Here is a 20,766-nt window from a genome sequence, read left to right as displayed (position 1 = left end):
TCCCTTGCTAGGGTGGGAGCAGTGCCTCTTAAGCCTCGCTTTTGCACATTTAAACCCCTCTACCTGGCAATGACAGTATCCCGTCGCTATAGAGTGCAATGCTGCTGAGGCATTTGAGAAGTCCGAGCCACTTCTTAACGTAGGAGCTCACTAGCCTCTTTAGTCGATTGCATGATTAAGTGAGACCTCATACATTGTCAATGGCCACAGTAGTCTGCGTAATAACCTAAATTGAAAGCACCAGAGCTTCAGTTTTCCTGGGAGTGCAGTGTTGTTAATCCGCTGGAGATCATTAGCCAAGTTCTGCCTTAGTTGTTCTAGTTGCCAAGTATCATTGAGGTCTGCATTATACCACCGTCCCAGGCTCTTTATGGGCTTCTGTAATACTGTTGGAATTTGTTCTCCACTGATATAGAATTGATTGGCTGTCAGTTTTCCTTTTATGATGGAGATGCTGCGAGATTTACTTGGCTTAAACTCCATTCTTGCCCATTCGATGTTTTCCTGGAGCTTCTGTAGCAATCGCCTAGTACATGGTTTTGTTGTTGCAATGATGGTCATGTCATCCATGTAGGCTCTAATGGGAGGAAGACGAAGGCCACTCTAAGCTGAGCGCGTGAGCAGTCGCGCACTGCTCACATGGTCTCACAGAAAATCTGCGCTGCGCACACAAAAAAATCCAGTCTGAATTGGAATTAAAGTAAATACATGTATTTATTTTATTTTGCTGATTTTCTGTGCGTGGAGACTGTGTTAGCAGTGCGCAATTTCTCAAATGCTCAGCTTAGAGGGAACAGTGCTCTTGAGTCTCTCACCTACCACTACCCACCGAGATGCCCGCATGACCAACTCCATTGCCATGATAAATGCCAGAGGGGAAATCTTGCAGCCTGTCATTAACTCCAATTCCCAGGTGCTGCTAAGCTGGTCACCAGGACATAAACACTCCACGGCTGAAGATTTATTTAAAGCACATAAAATGCATTTTATTGAAGAAAAGAAACAATGCGTGGGGTTGGAGAGTCCAGTCTTGAAATCATATGGACAGTCTCTTTAGGTTGGAAGAGAATCTGTGTTTCCTGAACTGTAGGACAGCATTATATAACTTCTTGTATGTGTCGAACAGCATGCCAGACACAGCAGTGCACATAGTCGTGTAGTAATGTCAACTAAAGTATAAAACTTGTAATTCAGCATTAATGTTTTCATATTAGTTGTCACACTGGCATTCCAATCCAAGAGTTAATGTCACTCCTCGCACTATGTTTCAAATATTTTTTATTAGACGGAAGAACAAATTAGATGCACTTATGCCTCATTTTTTTGTTTTTCAGTACCTCCATAATAATAACAATAATAGTAAGTGTGCCTTGCATAGGGAACTTAATGATAGAGATGGTACTACTAATAATAGTTGAAATAGTAACAATTATAATAATAGGGGTGGCCATGTGGTTAGCACTATTGTCTCACATCAAGAAAGTCTTGAGTTGAATTCCACCATCGGGGTCTTTAGTCCAAAGACATGCAGCTATGAGGATATTATTATTAACCTATCAACCATTATTAACCTATCATTAATAACCTATCCTCACTAGCTGAGTGAGCTATCACTCATGCCATGTTGTGACGTCAGCCAGTGACGTATGAAATATAAACATGAGCTAGATACATGAACATGCCCGGAACAGAATCATGAAATACACCCATACTCAGGAACTACAACATAATTAACTTATTCTTTCATAGAAACAAATAAGTCCAAAACCATACTCAACAACCTGTGCCAGCAGTGCATGGACCATGACACCGAACCATTGAGCTACCTTTTCTTCTAAACATCTTACACTTTGTTACGATCCAATGTTGTCAGTGTTTTGTGTTAGGCGTGACTGTTATGTGTTTCCTGTTTTACTTTGAAGGTCTGTCTTATCTCAGTGTGTTAAGTTTACGCTTCCTTGTCTAGTCAGTTCTGATTTGCCCCAGCTGTGTTTCCCTCCTGTTGTCCATTCCCTGATTGCTCCCTCTATGTATTTAAGCCCTGTGTTTCAGTTTGTCATGGTTGTGATCTCCTCCCGTGTTGTAAATAGTTTGTCGTATATAGATGTAAATACTAGGGGTGCAACGATACACAAAATTCACGGTTCGGTTCGATACTTTGGTGTCACGGTTCGATAATTTTTCGATACAAAAAAAATGTTCATGCCTTTTTAATTTGTCATTTATTAAAATTATAAATATATATTTTAACTCAAAAGTACAGTTTTTAAATTTAATGTTGCTGAAACAAAAGTAATTAAAAAAATAAATATATCTCAGTGCTCTCAAAATTTCAAAATCCCTGGTAGCCCATCGGGCAGGGACTCTTCAGTTTTTGGTAGCCCAAAATAAATGTAAGTAGCCCGAATAAAAAAGAGAGCAATTTTTTGATTGATGTTGTGTTTCCTTTACAATATTATACATTAAAGTATAATATTGTAAAGGAAACAAAACATTAATCAAAAAATTGTTGAAAAACAAATTACAATTGAATCAGTCTGTGTCAGATCCTGAATATGAAATTTCCACTGAAGTCACGGGTAAGAGACAAGTGGAACCAAGATCTAGGCCATTTGCTTTTTGAAGTTTGCAAAGACTGCTAAATTGTGCCAGTGGTAGTTCACTCTTTGCAACATAGTACGCTGTTCTAAACAGATTTTTCAGGTTTATTTTTAGTATGTTATTTGCAATTGGTGTTTGTTCTGGGAAAGGTATTGCAGACTCAGCAATAATGCATTTCTTGCATTTCTCATGGGTTCTAATGGGGGCCTTTCTTAAAATGACTGGTCCCAGTAACAAAGGCACTTGTCAACTCAGAGATCGAGAGAGAGAAAACCAACAACACACCCGGCAGAACATTATGTTATTTACACGGGTGCACATAAGTGGTCCGCATGTGCGCATTCGCTGTCAAAATAAAAGACGCGCACCAGATAAGAAGTTGCAACGCGCGTTTGCGTCCATGTAAAAAGCACTGTTTTTGTCCGCTAGAGTGGGCACATTCCGCACCACATCTCTGTGCGTTCATCATTTGTTTGAAGCCAGCTCACCTCCTGCAACCACTTTTCTGAGAATACGTGCTTCTTTTGTGGTTCGGACTCCTTCTGACATTTGTTTGGAGGTGGAGGAACTCCAAAGTAATTGCTTAAAGGAGCTTGCTTCTTTGACATCTTTAAGAGTTCTAAGCAAATGTCTGTCCTCCTCCAGAAAATCGTATGTACGCAAACACGCGTTGCAACGCGTTTTTTTTATTTTATTTTGACAACGAATGCGCACCTGCGGACCACTTATGTGCAGCCCCGGTTATATAGCTTGTCATATTGCAGCCACAGAAATTCTTTTGTCCATGAAACCATAAAGCTGCACTTTCTTTTTGCCTTATAGTCTGATTTGTCATAACTTTTCCGTTTTGTGGTAAGCTTTTCTTTGGCTGTCACTTCTTCACCCTGACCTGTCTTATTTGACTCAGCAGAACTAAAATATATATCCTGCTGCTTTTACACACGCACTCACATAAGCTCAGCGATTCTCTGCGCGATCAACCTCTCACATGTTTAAGCTTGCTGTGGGAGATTTCACTTGTCATGTTTGCATAGTAAGCTAACGATTGATAAGACGATGTCAGAGGAATTGGTGCGCAAATTATCATCACTCACCAATCAGTGCTGTCGCTCTCTATACACAGTTCGCGCGATTGCAAAGTGAAAGCAAAAAACAAGCGCAAATTCAAAAGCGATTTCAATATGTCACATATTGACAGTGGCTCACCGATGCCAATAGCCCGACGGGCAGGGCAGAGATAGATTTTGGTAGCCCGACTGGAAAAATCGCTAGCCCCGGGACGTCGGGCTAGCGATATTGCAAGCCCTGTATCTGATTGAGGAATCACTCATCTTTGGAAAAGAGAGTTTATTACAGAGAAATGGCTCTTTCCAAAATAAAAGCAATACTATACGCTTCTTCTGGGCTATATTCTCAGCAGCATATTGTAGCGGGTCAGGGCTGTTCGGGGCAGCGTTCTTCTGCAGATGTCAATAAACGGCTGTGCTCCCTGGCTAGCTCACGGGAAGCAAGACCAAACGACACCTCTGTCTCCTCCTTGTCTGAGCTTGCCACATTGGTGTCAGAAGTGGGATGATGGTGGCACCCCATGTTCTGACCCGAGTGACTTTTCCCCCGCCGGTCGTGACCGGCCGGTGCGCCAAAAGAAGGCACCTGGACATTTGCAGGACTTTGTGTGGGGTAATGGGGTCGTCGGGGACGACTGACCCCTTAGGTGGGGGCTATGTAGCGGGTCAGGGCTGTTCGGGGTTCTGTTTGTACAGTTATGTTTTGTTTATGTTGCCATAGTGACGGGTGACGCCCTCTCGCTGCGACGGTGTGTCCTTCCGGGGTCAGAGGGCGCCCTGTGTGTTGTTGTTGTTGTTGCTGTGCGGTTGCCGCGCTGAGCAGTTAGCTAGCGGCAGTGTTCTTCTGCAGATGTCAATAAACGGCTGTGCTCCCTGGCTAGCTCACGGGAAGCAAGACCAAACAACACCTCCGTCTCCTCCTTGTCTGAGCTCGCCACAATATTAAACATATCAGGTCCCCATAAGGAGAATCATGTGCTAACGGCTGTCTAAATGACTCGGGTAAAGTTTGTAGCATGCATGCTTGTTGTTTTTGTCTGCTTCCACTTGTCTTTGCACTAGGATGATGTCGGCGTAAATGTGCAGTCATATTCGTTGTGTTCCCACTAGTGCTGTCAGCGTTAATCTCGTTGAAATGACGTTAACGCCACAACACGGCAAATCTCCGTTAACGAGCTACCCCTGATGCGTGGGGCTAGACGGCCAACACGTTAACGAGCTAACTGCGCTAACACACTAGTTCCCACCCATGTAATTGAGCATTGCGTGGCACATCCAACATACTGTTTTACTTTAGTCCATGACGCGCTTACCTTCAGGGTCATACGTTACATGAAAACCAAAATAATTCCAAACGCCAGATCTGAATGAGGGTGGGGAGGTTCAATTTGCCATGTTGCAAGGAGAGCTTAACTTCTGTCTCGCTAGCTTGCCCTGCGCTCTTCCTTCTGACAATGCTGTCTGTGTTGAAAGCTCAGTGGATCTGCGCTCGACAGTGCAGCCTAGGCGGAGTAGTCGAACGCAGATTCACTGAGCGCTCAACACAGACAGCATCGTCAGAAGGAAAGTTGATAAAATAAATTACAAATTTTGTATTGTTCGATACATATGCGTACCGAACCGAAAGCACTGTATCGAACGGTTCAATATCGATACGAGTATCGTTGCACCCCTAGTAAATAGTTGTCGATACTTTTTTTTTTTTACTTGGTAGCTGTAGGGGTGAGAAGCCATTTTTCTTTGGGAACCTTTTCTCCTGTTTTTGGTTAGGGAGGCAGGTAAGACACCTTTAATTTTCGTTTGGGGTTTTCTGTGAAGGTAAGCCAGCTGCATTTCATTTCTAGAGTTTATGTTTGTTGTTTTGGCCATGCTCACCCTGATGCCTGCTACCTTTTGGGACTCAACTGGCAACTGACTGGCTGTTGTGAAATCCGTGGTAGCTGTTTTTTGTTGGTTCGTCCTCCTTGAGAGCAGGGAGTGTGGGGGCATTTTTCCTTATTTTTATTTTCCTTATGTTGCACGCCAGTTTTCCCTGGGCTGGGGTGTAACAGCTTAAATGATGCCCTTTTCAGTGCAATCTGGAAATACAGAAGAACTTATGAAGGTCAATGACAACAAGCACAACAACCAAATTTTTAAAATTTGCTTAAGGAAAAGCACGAGGGTTGATTAGGTTCACAGGACACAAACAAATTATATTGTTGGTTGACAGGACAAAGTTGTTTTCATGTTACATCATCGTACTTGGAGAACAAATGAAGATGACAAGAGAATAAATTTAAGTTTCATCCTGTCAAAATGTTTAGCATGCACTGACTGAACTAGTCTCTGGGCATCCCACAAATAAGTTTAATAAGTCCAAGAAGCAAATATGAAAATAATAATAACAAGAGGAACCTAATAAACAGAAGAACTAACATGGCAACTTAGAATGAGCTTTTGGATCACTAGATGAACCTAACCTAAATAATGAAAACAAAATACAAGGACTAACAAATCTTAGCTAATAATAGCAACAACAAAAAGTTAACATATCTTCAATACTTCTATAAGAACTCAACAATACATGAACTCAAAATGCTTGGTCAGAGACCCAGCCCATGACACCATCCCAGCCACTCTTTTTGTTTGTACAAGCAAGCAAGACCATGCTACTTAACTCAAAGTCCACCTTTTTCCATCTCAGTTCTTGCAACAAACAAACCAGGAATACTGGTCCAGTCCTATAACTGTTGTAAATTAACATTCTCAATAACCCTTCCACAGCAAGTTCTGATGATCACAAATTTGGGTCCTAACTAACAATTAGGTATGTTTTCAAAACTCCAATTGACTGGAAGTCGACAAATGACCAAGATTCTCAAGGTCATGAACAGCAACTTCTCAGTTATTTCCATGACTATACATTTGTGCTGACAGGACTACTCGTTCTCCTTATAGTGTACAGACTCATTTACATTTTACATCAAGGTGATGCTCCTTGCTCCTTGTGTGTCTACTTCACCTTTGTCCAAGTCCCATGAACAACTACTTATTTGAAGACTGGGGATTAGGAGGTAGACTGGTTTACAAACACTTCCACCTTTGGATGCAGTGGTGGGTCCTGATCTTGCTTAGTAGCAAATAAAATCCTAGTCATAAACCCTGAAACACTGGTACATGGATCCCTTGTAAACGTAACCCACCCGAGGTTTACAGAATACTGGAATGTAGGTAGGACCATTTCAGTATTCTGAAAGTCAAGCAGCCAAGCCTATCCTAGCAGCCATAGGGACACTCTGAACAAGTCTCCAGTCTGCCCCCGGGCTAACACAATGAGTAGGACAACCATCCGTACTCACATTCACACCTAGCAACAATTTAGATTGACCTATTTACTGACACAAAAATAACAGAAGGACAGAGGCTCACATACCATTAGGGGAGATTAGAAGAAGGCATGGCAGAGAACAGAGGGAACTGACGAGACAGAAGAAGCAAAACTGAACAAATATAGATGAGCCAGGAGACTATCAGAATAAAACAGGAAGAAACACACACTGACACTCAGATGGCTATGTAGACTTGACACTGGGACTGGGGATAAACAGACATGGAGACCTGAAGGGAGAAAACAGACACACGTACATGAAAGAATAATGCATATACGTATACTCAGGAACTACAACATAATTAACTTATTCTTTCATAGAAACAAATAAGTCCAAAACCATACTCAACAACCTGTGCCAGCGGTGCATGGACCATGACACTGAACCATTGAGCTACATTTTCTTCTAAACATCTTACACTTAAATGATGCCCTTTTCAGTGCAATCTGGAAATACAGAAGAACTGATGAAGCCCAAGGTCAATGACAACAAGCACAACAACCAAATTTTTAAAATTTGCTTAAGGAAAAGCACGAGGGTTGATTAGGTTCACAGGACACAAACAAATTATATTGTTGGTTGACAGGACAAAGTTGTTTTCATGTTACATCATCGTACTTGGAGAACAAATGAAGATGACAAGAGAATAAATTTAAGTTTCATCCTGTCAAAATGTTTAGCATGCACTGACTGAACTAGTCTCTGGGCATCCCACAAATAAGTTTAATAAGTCCAAGAAGCAAATATGAAAATAATAATAACAGAAAAAAAGTTTTTTTTTCTCAAAGCATTGTTAGTTTTGTGATTAATGTCATCTGAAGAAAACAAATACCATTATTATTTTTGCAGGGTTACATTTAATCCAACATACTCTTTAGTAGTAGAGCTCTTTAGCCTCCAGCCTCTGAGGGTGAGCCCAACCACACAAGGATTCTCATTTCTGCCTCCTCTATTTGCATTCTTATTCTTTTAGTCACCACCCACTCTTTTTGTTAGCCCGGCAACTTGTGCAAGGATAGGCTTCAGCCTCCCTAAACCAGAATTTAATAAATAAAAGAAAATGGATGGGCAAGTCAAAGCAGAAATAGAAAAACAAAAAATGACATCATTGGGAACAAACTCATCGACAAACTCACAGATTTATTAGCTTTCAAACTCCAAAAAGTCAGCTGTTGACAGTGTTTGAATAAGATTCATCATTCCCGTATGTAGATTTACAGATAAATCATAAAAAAAAATCAAACAATCAATAAATCAAAGTGAGCCACTGCAGATGATGCTCTGTGAGGCAAGCCAAAAAATAAGTGTGTCATTCAAGCAGACTGTTTATTAGGAATGTAGTGGTTTGTTAAATAAATGCACAAGCAGCCAGCCCAGAGATATAATTTGTCCAGCATTCCCTGGGTCTGTCCTGTGATATTCTCCAGGGAGAAAACATCTCACCAAGTCCATTCAACCAAGACCAAAACCAGCTCCACAATCAGCTTGGTCATTCAAGAGGGACCCCTTGTCTGTATCACTTTCTCTCCCTGGTGGTAGAATCAAAAGTGATGCCAACACAATGTTTATGGAAACTGTCACTAATGAAGTGCTTTTTTTTTGTTCTTTTAGCGCTGGATTTTCTTTAGGTGACTGTATCCCATAATCTTGGTAACCTACCTACTGTCATTATGATATGGAGAACACAATAACAACTAAATCGAATCCTTTGCAAATAATTGACAGTAAATTGTCTTCAAAAAGCAAAGACATCTAATGCTGAAGCTAAAAGATTGCTTTTTGTTTGTTTTTGAAAAATATAATAATATTTTTGGTTCTATGTCAACAACATATCCCAAATAAAGTTTACAGCATGCTTCACTCTGTGGCATCATCTGCTTATTTAACAAAATCTAGATAAGATAAAAGAAAACGTTAAATGACGAAGCCCCAAAAGTTGTTTCTGTTCATCTGGACGTAGCGTTGTCAGTGAGAGAAATGTTTTGTCACTCATCCAAGTGACTTCTTCAGTCTCAGCTGACTGCAGGTTTCCCCAATCTTATAAACAGTACCTTTTCACAATGACTGAAACTAGCCGGCTGAATGAAAAATGGGCTCTGAGGTCAGTTCCTTGATCATTTATATGCAAATTGTCATGACCATTGATCAACAACCACTGATCAATGGCCATGAGGGAATGATTGCAATCACAGCATTGTAAGATGGTGAAAGTTGTACCCTTAGGCCCCCTCCTTGATTCAGAGATGGTCTTTCCCGTTTCACGTAAATGGCCTCCTTGACTCTGCACTCAAACTAGCGTTCCTCCTGCCCAGGATGTGCACATCCTCATCACTGAAAGAGTGTCCACTGGCCTGTAGGTGTGATTAGACTGTGAAGTCCAGGTCTGACAAGTTAGCTCTTCTGTGTTGTGCCATCCGCTTTGGTTTTCCCAATGTATAAATCATCGCAATCCTCCTGGCACTTAACAGCGTACACTATGTTACTCTGTGTTGGGGGACTCGATCCTTTGGGTGGAACAAATTTGGCGCAGCGTGTTTTGGGGTTTAAAAGCCACAGAGGTGCGGTGTTTAGAAAAAAATGCGTCTCAACTGCTCCTATACTCCTGACACTAGAGATGGCACGATACCACTTTTTAATGTCTGATATCGGTTCCGATATCATAAATTTGGATATCTGCCGATACCGATATGAATCCGATATAGCGTATTTTGTAATCAATAAAACAGTTTTTTTTATAAATATCTTGCTGCATTTTGTATAAGTTTATACTCAAGTTTTAAAAAACAAGAGACTGAAGCTATTCTGTTATACCTGTATGCAAAAAATACACTGCACCCAAAACATTTTATAGTTCAGCAACACTGATCAATCTAATAAATTTAAACCTACACCAACCTCCCTATTCTGGCTTTTTATAGAGTACTTACCTACCTAACTAATAGGGTTGCCAACTCCCAGCAAAAATATTAGGGAACCACCGTCCGCCCTTAATCGATGTAATCACCTTTAATTTAATGCAAGTGTAAAACAAATGCACAGAAATCAATTATTTTTCTACAATAATTAAATAGATTCAACATCTTTCTTCAACAGAATTACAGACTGCACAGATGGTACCTTCCCAAAGGAAAAAGTACTATAGCTTACTAGGGTGTATATTAGACTTATTAGTTACTATATGCAATAATGGATTTCTATACATTTAATCAGGTGACCACTTTTGTTGTAAGATTCAGATAATTATTTATTCAAAGTTTTTAAATGACATAACAAAGAAAAAAAATTTCTTTGTGCCCCCCTTTCCCTGTTAATGCCCCCGACAAAACTTTGCTAGACCCGCCCCTGCACAGTTACCAGCCGTCAGCTACGTAGAAAAAGGATCCTGGTGTTATTTGTCTCTCAGAAACAGTTCATAACTTCCCTTCAACTCATTCATGTCACCTAAAAGGTAAACCTGTTTCTCCATCACCTGTTCAGCTCTGATGATTCAGTAAGGACATCTCCTGGTTTCATCTTCATGTTTCCCTCTCATCACATATTCAAACACATATCATGACCAGCAGCTTTTAAAGCTGTGGCTCCAGCAAACCTCAGCTGATACTAGAAAGTAATATTAAATAAATTCTAACAACAGCTCATCAAGCTTTTTTTTTTTTTTTTTTGTGTCCCGTTTGGATCTTTAGCCATCAGAATTGTTGTCTTAAGGCCAAGAAAGATGCCAAGCGGATTTATTTTACCAAGTGGATCATCATGGCCTTGCCATATTGGTCCATTTGATTGACCTTTATTATAATTATGAATTTATTTTATTTTCAGTTGCTACAAACGGGACAGACATGACTGGGGGATAGGACAGGGAGAAAGAATGAAAGAAAGAGAGGGAGAGAAAGAAAACCAAAGGGGAGAAGAGACGGTGAGAAGGGGGGGAAGAAAGAAAAAAAAAAAAAACAAAACAAAACACCTGGGTCACCTGTATGGAGAAAAAAAACAGAAGAGAAAGCAAACAACAAAGAGCAACATAATTTAAAAAACGGCACCATCACAATAAACTAGCTAGCAGTAGATATCAGTAGATACTAGAGATGGACCGATCCGATATTCAGTATCGGTATCGGTCCGATATTGACGTAAGTTACTGGATCGGATATCGGAGAGAAATTTAAAATTTTTTATCCGATCCAGTGAATATCACAAAAGCACCTCAAAAACTCGCTAACATGGTATAACCCAGGTCATGACCTTAGCACGTCAGAGCAGTATGCGTCACGTGATCGAGCGGTTATCGTGTGGGAGAGCTCAGAGCCATCATGTCAGCAGTGTGGATTTATTTCAAACTAAAAGACGAAAAAAGCAAGACTGCCGAATGCAACTTATGCGATGCAAGTGTTTCGCGGGGTGGTAGCAGTGTGGGGAATTTTAACACCACAAACATGATTAAACACTTACAGAAACACCACGCAAAGGAGTACGCGGAATTTAGCCTGGCCTCCAAAGCTAAGCAGAAAAGTGTACCATATCAACAAACGCTTTTGGAAAATATTCAGAGACGTGAGAAATTCCCTCCGGAAAGCAATAGAGCGAAGCTGATAACGGAGAAAATAGTTGAATTTGTTGTGCTTGATGACCAGCCCCTTTCCGTTGTGGAAAATGATGGTTTTCGACGCTTAATTGAGCATTTAGAGCCTCGCTACATGCTGCCAAACCGGCATTTCATCTCGGAGGAAGCTATCCCAGGCAAGTACAAACAGGTGCGCAAGTTCATCTCCGAAAGTTTGGAAATAATTCCCACGTTAAGCATGACGACTGATATCTGGAGCTCGGACGTTTGTCCGTTGTCCCTGCTAAGCTTGACTGTACACTGGATAGACTCGAGTTTTACAATGCAAAAAGCAGTGTTGCAGGCCAAAGAGTTTCGTGGTTCACACACAGGAGTCTGTGTCTCCATGTGTATCTGCCCTGAGTAAGGCTAGTCCTACAACCAACTAAGATGTTCTTGAGTGTGGCTGGGACTGTAAACAGGGGGCAGGCTGGGTCTTTTCCGAACCTCTAGCATGTCTGGCTGTTTCCTCCTGTCGACGCACCTTCTCCACTACCCTTTTTTGAAGTTACAGATGCCTGTTGCCACAGAGGTGTTACTGCTCCAAGACCAAATCCTCCTGTGCCCTGTTGGATGTGACCAACCACGTCATGTTGCCGAAGAGCAGATTTGGCCTGTAGCTTAGATGTGGCTGGAGTCCACTTCCTCCCTTGCTAGGGTGGGAGCAGTGCCTCTTAAGCCTCGCTTTTGCACATTTAAACCCCTCTACCTGGCAATGACAGTATCCCGTCGCTATAGAGTGCAATGCTGCTGAGGCATTTGAGAAGTCCGAGCCACTTCTTAACGTAGGAGCTCACTAGCCTCTTTAGTCGATTGCATGATTAAGTGAGACCTCATACATTGTCAATGGCCACAGTAGTCTGCGTAATAACCTAAATTGAAAGCACCAGAGCTTCAGTTTTCCTGGGAGTGCAGTGTTGTTAATCCGCTGGAGATCATTAGCCAAGTTCTGCCTTAGTTGTTCTAGTTGCCAAGTATCATTGAGGTCTGCATTATACCACCGTCCCAGGCTCTTTATGGGCTTCTGTAATACTGTTGGAATTTGTTCTCCACTGATATAGAATTGATTGGCTGTCAGTTTTCCTTTTATGATGGAGATGCTGCGAGATTTACTTGGCTTAAACTCCATTCTTGCCCATTCGATGTTTTCCTGGAGCTTCTGTAGCAATCGCCTAGTACATGGTTTTGTTGTTGCAATGATGGTCATGTCATCCATGTAGGCTCTAATGGGAGGAAGACGAAGGCCACTCTAAGCTGAGCGCGTGAGCAGTCGCGCACTGCTCACATGGTCTCACAGAAAATCTGCGCTGCGCACACAAAAAAATCCAGTCTGAATTGGAATTAAAGTAAATACATGTATTTATTTTATTTTGCTGATTTTCTGTGCGTGGAGACTGTGTTAGCAGTGCGCAATTTCTCACATGCTCAGCTTAGAGGGAACAGTGCTCTTGAGTCTCTCACCTACCACTACCCACCGAGATGCCCGCATGACCAACTCCATTGCCATGATAAATGCCAGAGGGGAAATCTTGCAGCCTGTCATTAACTCCAATTCCCAGGTGCTGCTAAGCTGGTCACCAGGACATAAACACTCCACGGCTGAAGATTTATTTAAAGCACATAAAATGCATTTTATTGAAGAAAAGAAACAATGCGTGGGGTTGGAGAGTCCAGTCTTGAAATCATATGGACAGTCTCTTTAGGTTGGAAGAGAATCTGTGTTTCCTGAACTGTAGGACAGCATTACAGTGGGGCAAAAAAGTATTTAGTCAGCCACCGATTGTGCAAGTTCCCCCACTTAAAATGATGACAGAGGTCAGTAATTTGCACCAGAGGTACACTTCAACTGTGAGAGGCAGAATGTGAAAAAAAAATCCATGAGTCCACATGGTAGGATTTGTAAAGAATTTATTCGTAAATCAGGGTGGAAAATAAGTATTTGGTCACCTCAAACAAGGAAAATCTCTGGCTCTCACAGACCTGTAACGTCTTCTGTAAGAAGCTTTTCTGTCCCCCACTCGTTACCTGTATGAATGGCACCTGTTTGAACTCATCATCTGTATAAAAGACACCTGTCCACAGCCTCAAACAGTCAGACTCCAAACTCCGCCATGGCCAAGACCAAAGAGCTTTCGAAGGACACCAGGAAAAGTATTGTAGACCTGCACCAGACTGGGAAGAGTGAATCTACAATAGGCAAGCAGCTTGGTGTGAAAAAATCAACTGTGGGAGCAATCATCAGAAAATGGAAGACATACAAGACCACTGATAATCTCCCTCGATCTGGGGCTCCACGCAAGATCTCATCCCGTGGGGTCAAAATGATCATGAGAACGGTGAGCAAAGATCCCAGAACCACACGGGGGACCTGGTGAATGACCTGCAGAGAGCTGGGACCAAAGTAACAAAGGTCACCATCAGTAACACACTACAACGGCAGGGAATCAAATCCCGCAGTGCCAGACGTGTTCCGCTGCTGAAGCCAGTGCATGTCCAGGCCCGTCTGAAGTTTGCCAGAGAGCACATGGATGATACAGCAGAGGATTGGGAGAATGTCATGTGGTCAGATGAAACCAAAGTAGAACTTTTTGGTATAAACTCAACTCGTCGTGTTTGGAGGAAGAAGAATACTGAGTTGCATCCCAAGAACACCATACCTACTGTGAAGCATGGGGGTGGAAACATCATGCTATGGGGCTGTTTTTCTGCCAAGGGGACAGGACGACTGATCCGTGTTAAGGACAGAATGAATGGGGCCATGTATCGTGAGATTTTGAGCCAAAACCTCCTTCCATCAGTGAGAACTTTGAAGATGAAACGAGGCTGGGTCTTCCAACATGACAATGATCCAAAACACACCGCCCGGGCAACAAAGGAGTGGCTCCGTAAGAAGCATTTGAAAGTCCTGGAGTGGCCTAGCCAGTCTCCAGACCTCAACCCCATAGAAAATCTGTGGCGGGAGTTGAAAGTCCGTGTTGCTCGGCGACAGCCCCAAAACATCACTGCTCTCGAGAAGATCTGCATGGAGGAATGGGCCAAAATACCAGCTACTGTGTGTGCAAACCTGGGGCCCGTTCTTCGTACGTCGCTTACTACATCCAAGATCAAATGACACATCCAAGATCAAATCATCGCGCTAACCGTGAGCTCGCTAATCCGGTTCCCCGAACACACCTGCTGTTGACGATTAGTACAGCTGGACGCAGTAATGTGACATCACTGGGTGTCGTAAAAGGGGCTACGCATCGATAGTAGAAACATTGATCGGCAACCCTCTGATTGGTCGGCGAAAATGTCGACGGAGCGCGCTCGGCTCGGTATTTTTCGGCAGCAGAGCAAGAACTCTTGAGTGAGGGATTTCAGGAGTTTCAGAGTTTAATCAGAACGCAAGGGAACACTGCAAAGGCTGCAAAAGCAAGGAGCGAGGGCTGGCAGGAAGTTGCTGACAAATTAAACTCGTAAGTAATTTAATAATAACAATAATAATGGAGTGGATTGATATAGCGCTTTTCAAGGCACCCAAAGCGCTTTACAATGCCACTATTCAGTCACTCTCACATTCACACACTGGTGGAGGCAGCTACAGTTGTAGCCACAGCTGCCCTGGGGCAGACTGACAGAAGCCAGGCTGCCATATCGCGCCATCGGCCCCTCTGGCCAACACCAGTAGGCGGTAGGGTAGATTTATTATATTACACTATATTATCCAATATTATATTACATTATATTATAATATGTTATATTTTATCCTCTTTCACATTAGAGCCACGACAGGACCCACTAGAACATGGGAACAGGTAAAAGTGAAATATAAGAATATCCTACAGAATGGTAATATTTATCACTTATATTGCTTTTAGTCTCTTGGAAAGAGACCCTGGAATAATCTGTTTGTTTATAACAGCAACCAAGAAAAGGGCAGAGGAAAAAAACACAGGTGGTGGTCCTGCACCCCCTCGTCAACAAGTTGGTTAAGTGAATAATACCCTCACGGGAAAATCGATATCTCTCTATGAGCACACTGTCGCGCTGAGCTAAAGGATCCTGTCTATCCCGCAATATACGCTGAATTCTGAGGACTCTCCTTATCAATCTTGCACCTTCCGCAATGGGTGGCTCGCGTATACGGACAGGACATGGCTGCGACAGGCTTCCCAAATCCACCTTCGCTTTTATAGCCGTGGTCTCTCATCTTGATTACACGAAGTAATTTACAATTGCTACTCTGAAATATGAATTAAATCTGTAATAATCACATACATGTAATAGAATGTTAATAGTACATTTCCCTTTTTTAGGAAATGACCTGTGTGAAATCAATAAATGGATCAAGTGCTGCATTGTCTTTAGTTACATTGATGTTATTTATTTATGGTGAAACAGTGGTGGAATATCGCTGTTGCTTTCGTATGATGACGCGGACATACCTGCGTGGCCGCGATCTAATCCTGTTTACATAAAGTAAACCTGCTCCCGAGCAGGTTTACGCTTACGGCTCTGTTGCTATGACAGCAAGTCCCGGATGAGCTTCGGGGAACCGACTGATCCAGGATCACGCGAAATCGTCAACAATCTAATCCGGCTAACCTACTTAGCGAGGTACGAAGAACGGGCCCCTGGTAAAGACCTATAGTAAACGTTTGACCTCTGTTATTGCCAACAAAGGTTATGTTACAAAGTATTGAGTTGTATTTTTGTTATTGACCAAATACTTATTTTCCACCCTGATTTACGAATAAATTCTTTACAAATCCTACCATGTGGATTCATGGATTTTTTTTTTTTCACATTCTGTCTCTCACAGTTGAAGTGTACCTCTGGTGCAAATTACTGACCTCTGTCATCATTTTAGGTGGGGGAACTTGCACAATCGGTGGCTGACTAAATACTTTTTTGCCCCACTGTATTCTGCAGAGTATGATCTGCCTGCCACACTTAGTGCACAGCAGTGGGGGTTACTGGAAAAGGTCCTGACAGCTCTAGCTCCCTTTGAGGAGTTAACAAAGGAGGTAAGCGCATCATCCTCATCTGCATCTGATGTCATCCCTATTGTCTGCGTCCTTAAGCGCGTGCTCTCCTGAGAAAACGAGGCCGACGATGGAATAAAGAAAATGAAAGGCACTCTTCTCGAAGCAGTTAACAGACGCTTCAGAGACGTGGAATCCGAGCCACTATACACAGTTGCAACACTGCTGGATCCAAGATATAAAGACAGGTATGTAAGGCTTCACTCATGTTATTTTAACAGATCAACTTGTTGTGTGTGTGTGTGTGTGTGTGTGTGTGTGTGTGTGTGTGTGTGTGTGTGTGTGTGTGTGTGTATAAGTGATAGTGCATTAGAGAGAGTGTGTCAGAAAATGGTGAGGACATTCTAGATTAGTTGTGATAGACTTGTCATTCAGTCAGGACACCACCATTGCGCATTATAACGTATTGTCTGATTCAGAGTAGTACAGCAAAGTATGTTGAGGTCTTTATAATGGGCATGGAATAAAAAGCAAGAATGAGGAATGATAGTTTAATCACACTGCTGAATGCTACTAATGATAAATTTAATGATTGTTTAATATTCAAGTTTGGACTTTTTTCATTTCAGGTACTTCACGAGTGTAGAAACCTCAAAACAAGCTAAGGATGCTTTGATGGCAGAGGTGAGGAAGATGGAGTTTTTGAGAACTACATTAAACTCCTCAGAGCCAGCAGAGGGGACATCAGCAGTCTTGGAGCCAGCAAAGAAGACTCCATGGGTGGAATCTTCCAGCCAAAGCAGACTTGAAAGTGTTTTTGATGAAATCCTGAAGGAAAACACTCAAGATCCTGTTCCTCAGTTAGCCACGACAAGTGCACGTATTGAAGTGCAAACTTACCTTAGTGAGCCAACCATTCAACGCTCAGATAATCCACTGCTGTACTGGCAAGCCAACAAACTTAGATTTCCCACTCTGGTTTCTACAGCAGCTAAATTTCTCTGTGCACCTACCACAAGTATTGAGAGTGAGAGACTCTTCAGTACAGCCTCCATTATCATTAATGAAAGGAGAAGCAGGCTGACAGCTGAGAAGGTTGAAATGTTGATCTTTCTGAAGAAGAACCTACCTCTCATGTTAAAGTGAAAAAAAAAAGTTACAACTGCATTATTACAAGAATGTTGTTTGCTCTGCTAAAATTGCACCTTTTTTCAGTACCAAAGGGGTTTTGAAATTTGTATAAAGTTGCACTTTTATTTACTTGAATTTTACTTTAAATACTTCAAGATTTAAAGTTCTGCATAATGTTGCACTTTTATTTTGATGAATGTTACTTTAAATACTTCGAGATTTAAAGTTCTGCATAATGTTGCACTTTTATTTTGATGAATGTTACTTTAAATACTTCGAGATTTAAAGTTCTGCATAATGTTGCACTTTTATTTTGATGAATGTTACTTTAAATACTTCGACATTTAAAGTTCTGCATTATGTTGCGCACTTTCAGGATGGATATTTTGATAGTGGTGACAGCTAAACAGTGCTAAAGTTTAAATAAAGAGATATGCATTGTTGAAGTGAGCAATATTTTGGGTGCAGTCTTTTTCTTGCATGCAAGTATAAGAGAATAGCTTTAGTGTTTTGTCTTTTTAAATTTGACTTTGAACTTATACAAAAACAGTTTAAAAAATAGATATATCGGATTTATATCGGTATCGGCAGATATCCAAATTTATGATATCGGTATCGGTATCGGACATAAAAAAGTGGTATCGTGCCATCCCTAGTAGATACTAAATAATAAACGATATTGTGCAGCACGCAAGATAGACAGCGCACAATGTGCTTTGAGGCAGCAGCCAAGAAAGCTGAAGTCCGCGTCTGTGAATACCCGTGTGTACACCTGTGTGCATACCTGTGTGGATCAGCATGCTTGCATTCCAAAGGTTTCTCCATGTAACGATCTGCTAGGGAGTGTGGGGGGGCCACAGCCCCGTCCTCCAGGGTATGAAGCAGGTATGGAGGAGATCAAAACTCCAGACATCCAGAGGCCCCCAGAACACAACAGACCAAGGAAGACCAACAGAGGGGCAGCCGCACCACTGTCCCAGTAAGAGCTGAGGAGAGTCCCAGATGAGGGCTCACTCAGCAGCCGCGGAGCAGAAGCCAGGGGGAGTTGCAGTGACGCGCCCGTGAGCTCCGCCGGCAGCCAGCTGTGCCTGAGTGACCGAGCCCCAGGCCGAGAGGCCGGGGGCACCCCACCTCCGAAGTGGCCCGAGCGAGCCCCAGGCTCCAGGCCCCGATAAGCGGCCGCCAAGGAGTGAGCCGGTGTGTACCCGGACGCCCACCCCCAGACCCAAAGAACCACCAACACACCGACACCTGAGGGAGTCCGCCACTGGCAGGGGAAGTGGTGGTGGGGGGAGATAGGCCTCCAAACCTTGGAGGGCCTGAGATGTCCCCAGAGAGGTGGCGTCTGACACCCAACCTGACATATAGACACAGAAATACAGGCACACACAGACACAAACATCCATTCCCACCCTCATGCTCTCATATGCACTTACTCCACACTCAACCAACGTGGAGACAGACATAAAGAGACGCTGTACACACGATCACACTCCCCAAGCGTACTCTACGAACCGGGTCTAGGTACCCTTGCCCCTGGAGGGGGGAACTGCACCCAGACCCAGGTGGTGTTACCCACCTGGGTCTGTAACAGCTCATCAAGCTTAAACGTGCTGCTGTTGTTTATCCGCTGGTCTCCTCTTTCTAGCGCAAAGTGGGCGATAAACAAACAAGAAAGACGGGACTTGCGACAGAAAAGCCGATCAGCTGATCAGTTTCATGTTTGAAGTAATAACAGGAGAGGGAGGGGGAGTGAATGAGAGAAGAAGATGCAACTGCGCAGCAAAGACAGAATAACTCCAGCTTTGTGTCTACTTTTTAATTCTAACTGAAGTACGAGACAAATCGCTTCCTTTTCACTTCAATATGGAACTGCGATGGCCAGTCCATCTGTGGCTCAATATATCAGTTGTTAACTTAACGTGGAAATACTATGCAAACATTCGGGGATGAACTTACACACTTGTTTTACTTCTCTGGGATAGTTTTCGCTGAGATGAAATGCCGCGGTTAGGAAGCATGTAGCGAGGCTCCAAATGCTCCAACAGACCACCGACAGGTCTCGCAGACAACAGTTGCTCTATCACGTGACACATACTGCTCCGATGCGCCGAGCTGGGTTACGCCAAGTAGCATGTTTTGTGAGGTGATTTTGTGATACTTTGGATCGGATTACATTTTTTATTTCTCTCCGATATCCGATCCAGTAATTTAGGTCAGTATCGGACCGATACCGATACGTAATATCGGATCGGTCCATCTCTACCTGACACATAAGGGATCACTAACGTTTGTCGCTAAGGGAGCAGTTGTTCTTCTCTCCTGGATCGGCTGGAACTTTTTTTAGCCGCCTTCCCAGCTTTGACAAATGTCCAGCTGGCATAACCACATTTACTCAGAGCCTTCTTGATGTGATGTTCTTCTGCTTCCCTGTTCGCTCTATTTTGTACCATCCTGATCACACCCAGTTTGTGCTCTAGCAGATGATCAAACCTTAACCTCCTAATACCCGAACTCTTTCATGGCATGCATTTTTAATTTCTCTTGGCTTTTGTGGCTGTTTGGGACCTGATGAATTTAAAAACAAAGAATTACCAAATTTTTTTTTTTACCTGATTTTTGATTATGAGAAAAATGAGATTCAAATAGGACAATTGTTTTAAATTTCAATAGAACAGTGGCAGTATAATGTCCTCGTAAGTGGATATCAGGCCCTTGTAGAGCAAAATCTCGTATTTTGGTCTAGACAACCCAAAATGTGATGTCCACATATTTGGACGCCAGGTCCTAGGAGGTTAAATACTGTTCCGTATGTGTAGGTTTATGGTACACATCAATTTTTCAATGTCCCCCATTACTGATGGAAATCTCACAGTCTTAGAAGGCTAACCTGCCACTTTCCTTATCCTCCCTGGTGGACATGATGTATTTGTCTAACTAGTTAATGTGATCAGTGAATTGTGGTCCATCCTGAAATTTGACTTCCACCCAGGTGTCATCCACATATCAGAACCAATGACTTGTGGTCTAAG

At 42.5% G+C, this 20,766-nt stretch overlaps 1 protein-coding gene across 1 annotated transcript; it reads left to right on the top strand.

Annotated features, from left to right (window-relative positions):
• The first annotated feature begins 16,732 nt into the window (after positions 1-16,732).
• Positions 16,733-17,749, top strand: LOC146547236 (zinc finger BED domain-containing protein 4-like). Its single transcript, XM_085264991.1, has 2 exons — positions 16,733-16,851; positions 17,233-17,749. Exons 1-2 carry the CDS (start codon positions 16,748-16,750, stop codon positions 17,747-17,749), a joined length of 621 nt encoding a protein of 206 aa, XP_085121117.1. The 5' UTR covers positions 16,733-16,747.
• Positions 17,750-20,766: the final 3,017 nt, after the last annotated feature.

Source organism: Mchenga conophoros, linkage group LG23 (assembly GCF_057382185.1).
Source record: "Mchenga conophoros isolate Kocher_MC1m ecotype Shallow Benthic linkage group LG23, M_conophoros_male_GT1.1, whole genome shotgun sequence".
Classification (NCBI taxonomy): domain Eukaryota; kingdom Metazoa; phylum Chordata; class Actinopteri; order Cichliformes; family Cichlidae; genus Mchenga; species Mchenga conophoros.
The sequence above is the reverse complement of the archived record's forward strand: the minus strand, read 5'-3'. Positions and strand labels throughout refer to the sequence as shown.

Bases quoted from the DNA above. Each gene is read 5' to 3' on its own strand.
- LOC146547236 (XM_085264991.1), top strand. From the start codon at position 16,748: ATGAAAGGCACTCTTCTCGAAGCAGTTAACAGACGCTTCAGAGACGTG. The intron at 16,852-17,232 runs GTATGTAAGGCT...TTTTCATTTCAG, and splicing joins GATCCAAGATATAAAGACAG to GTACTTCACGAGTGTAGAAA.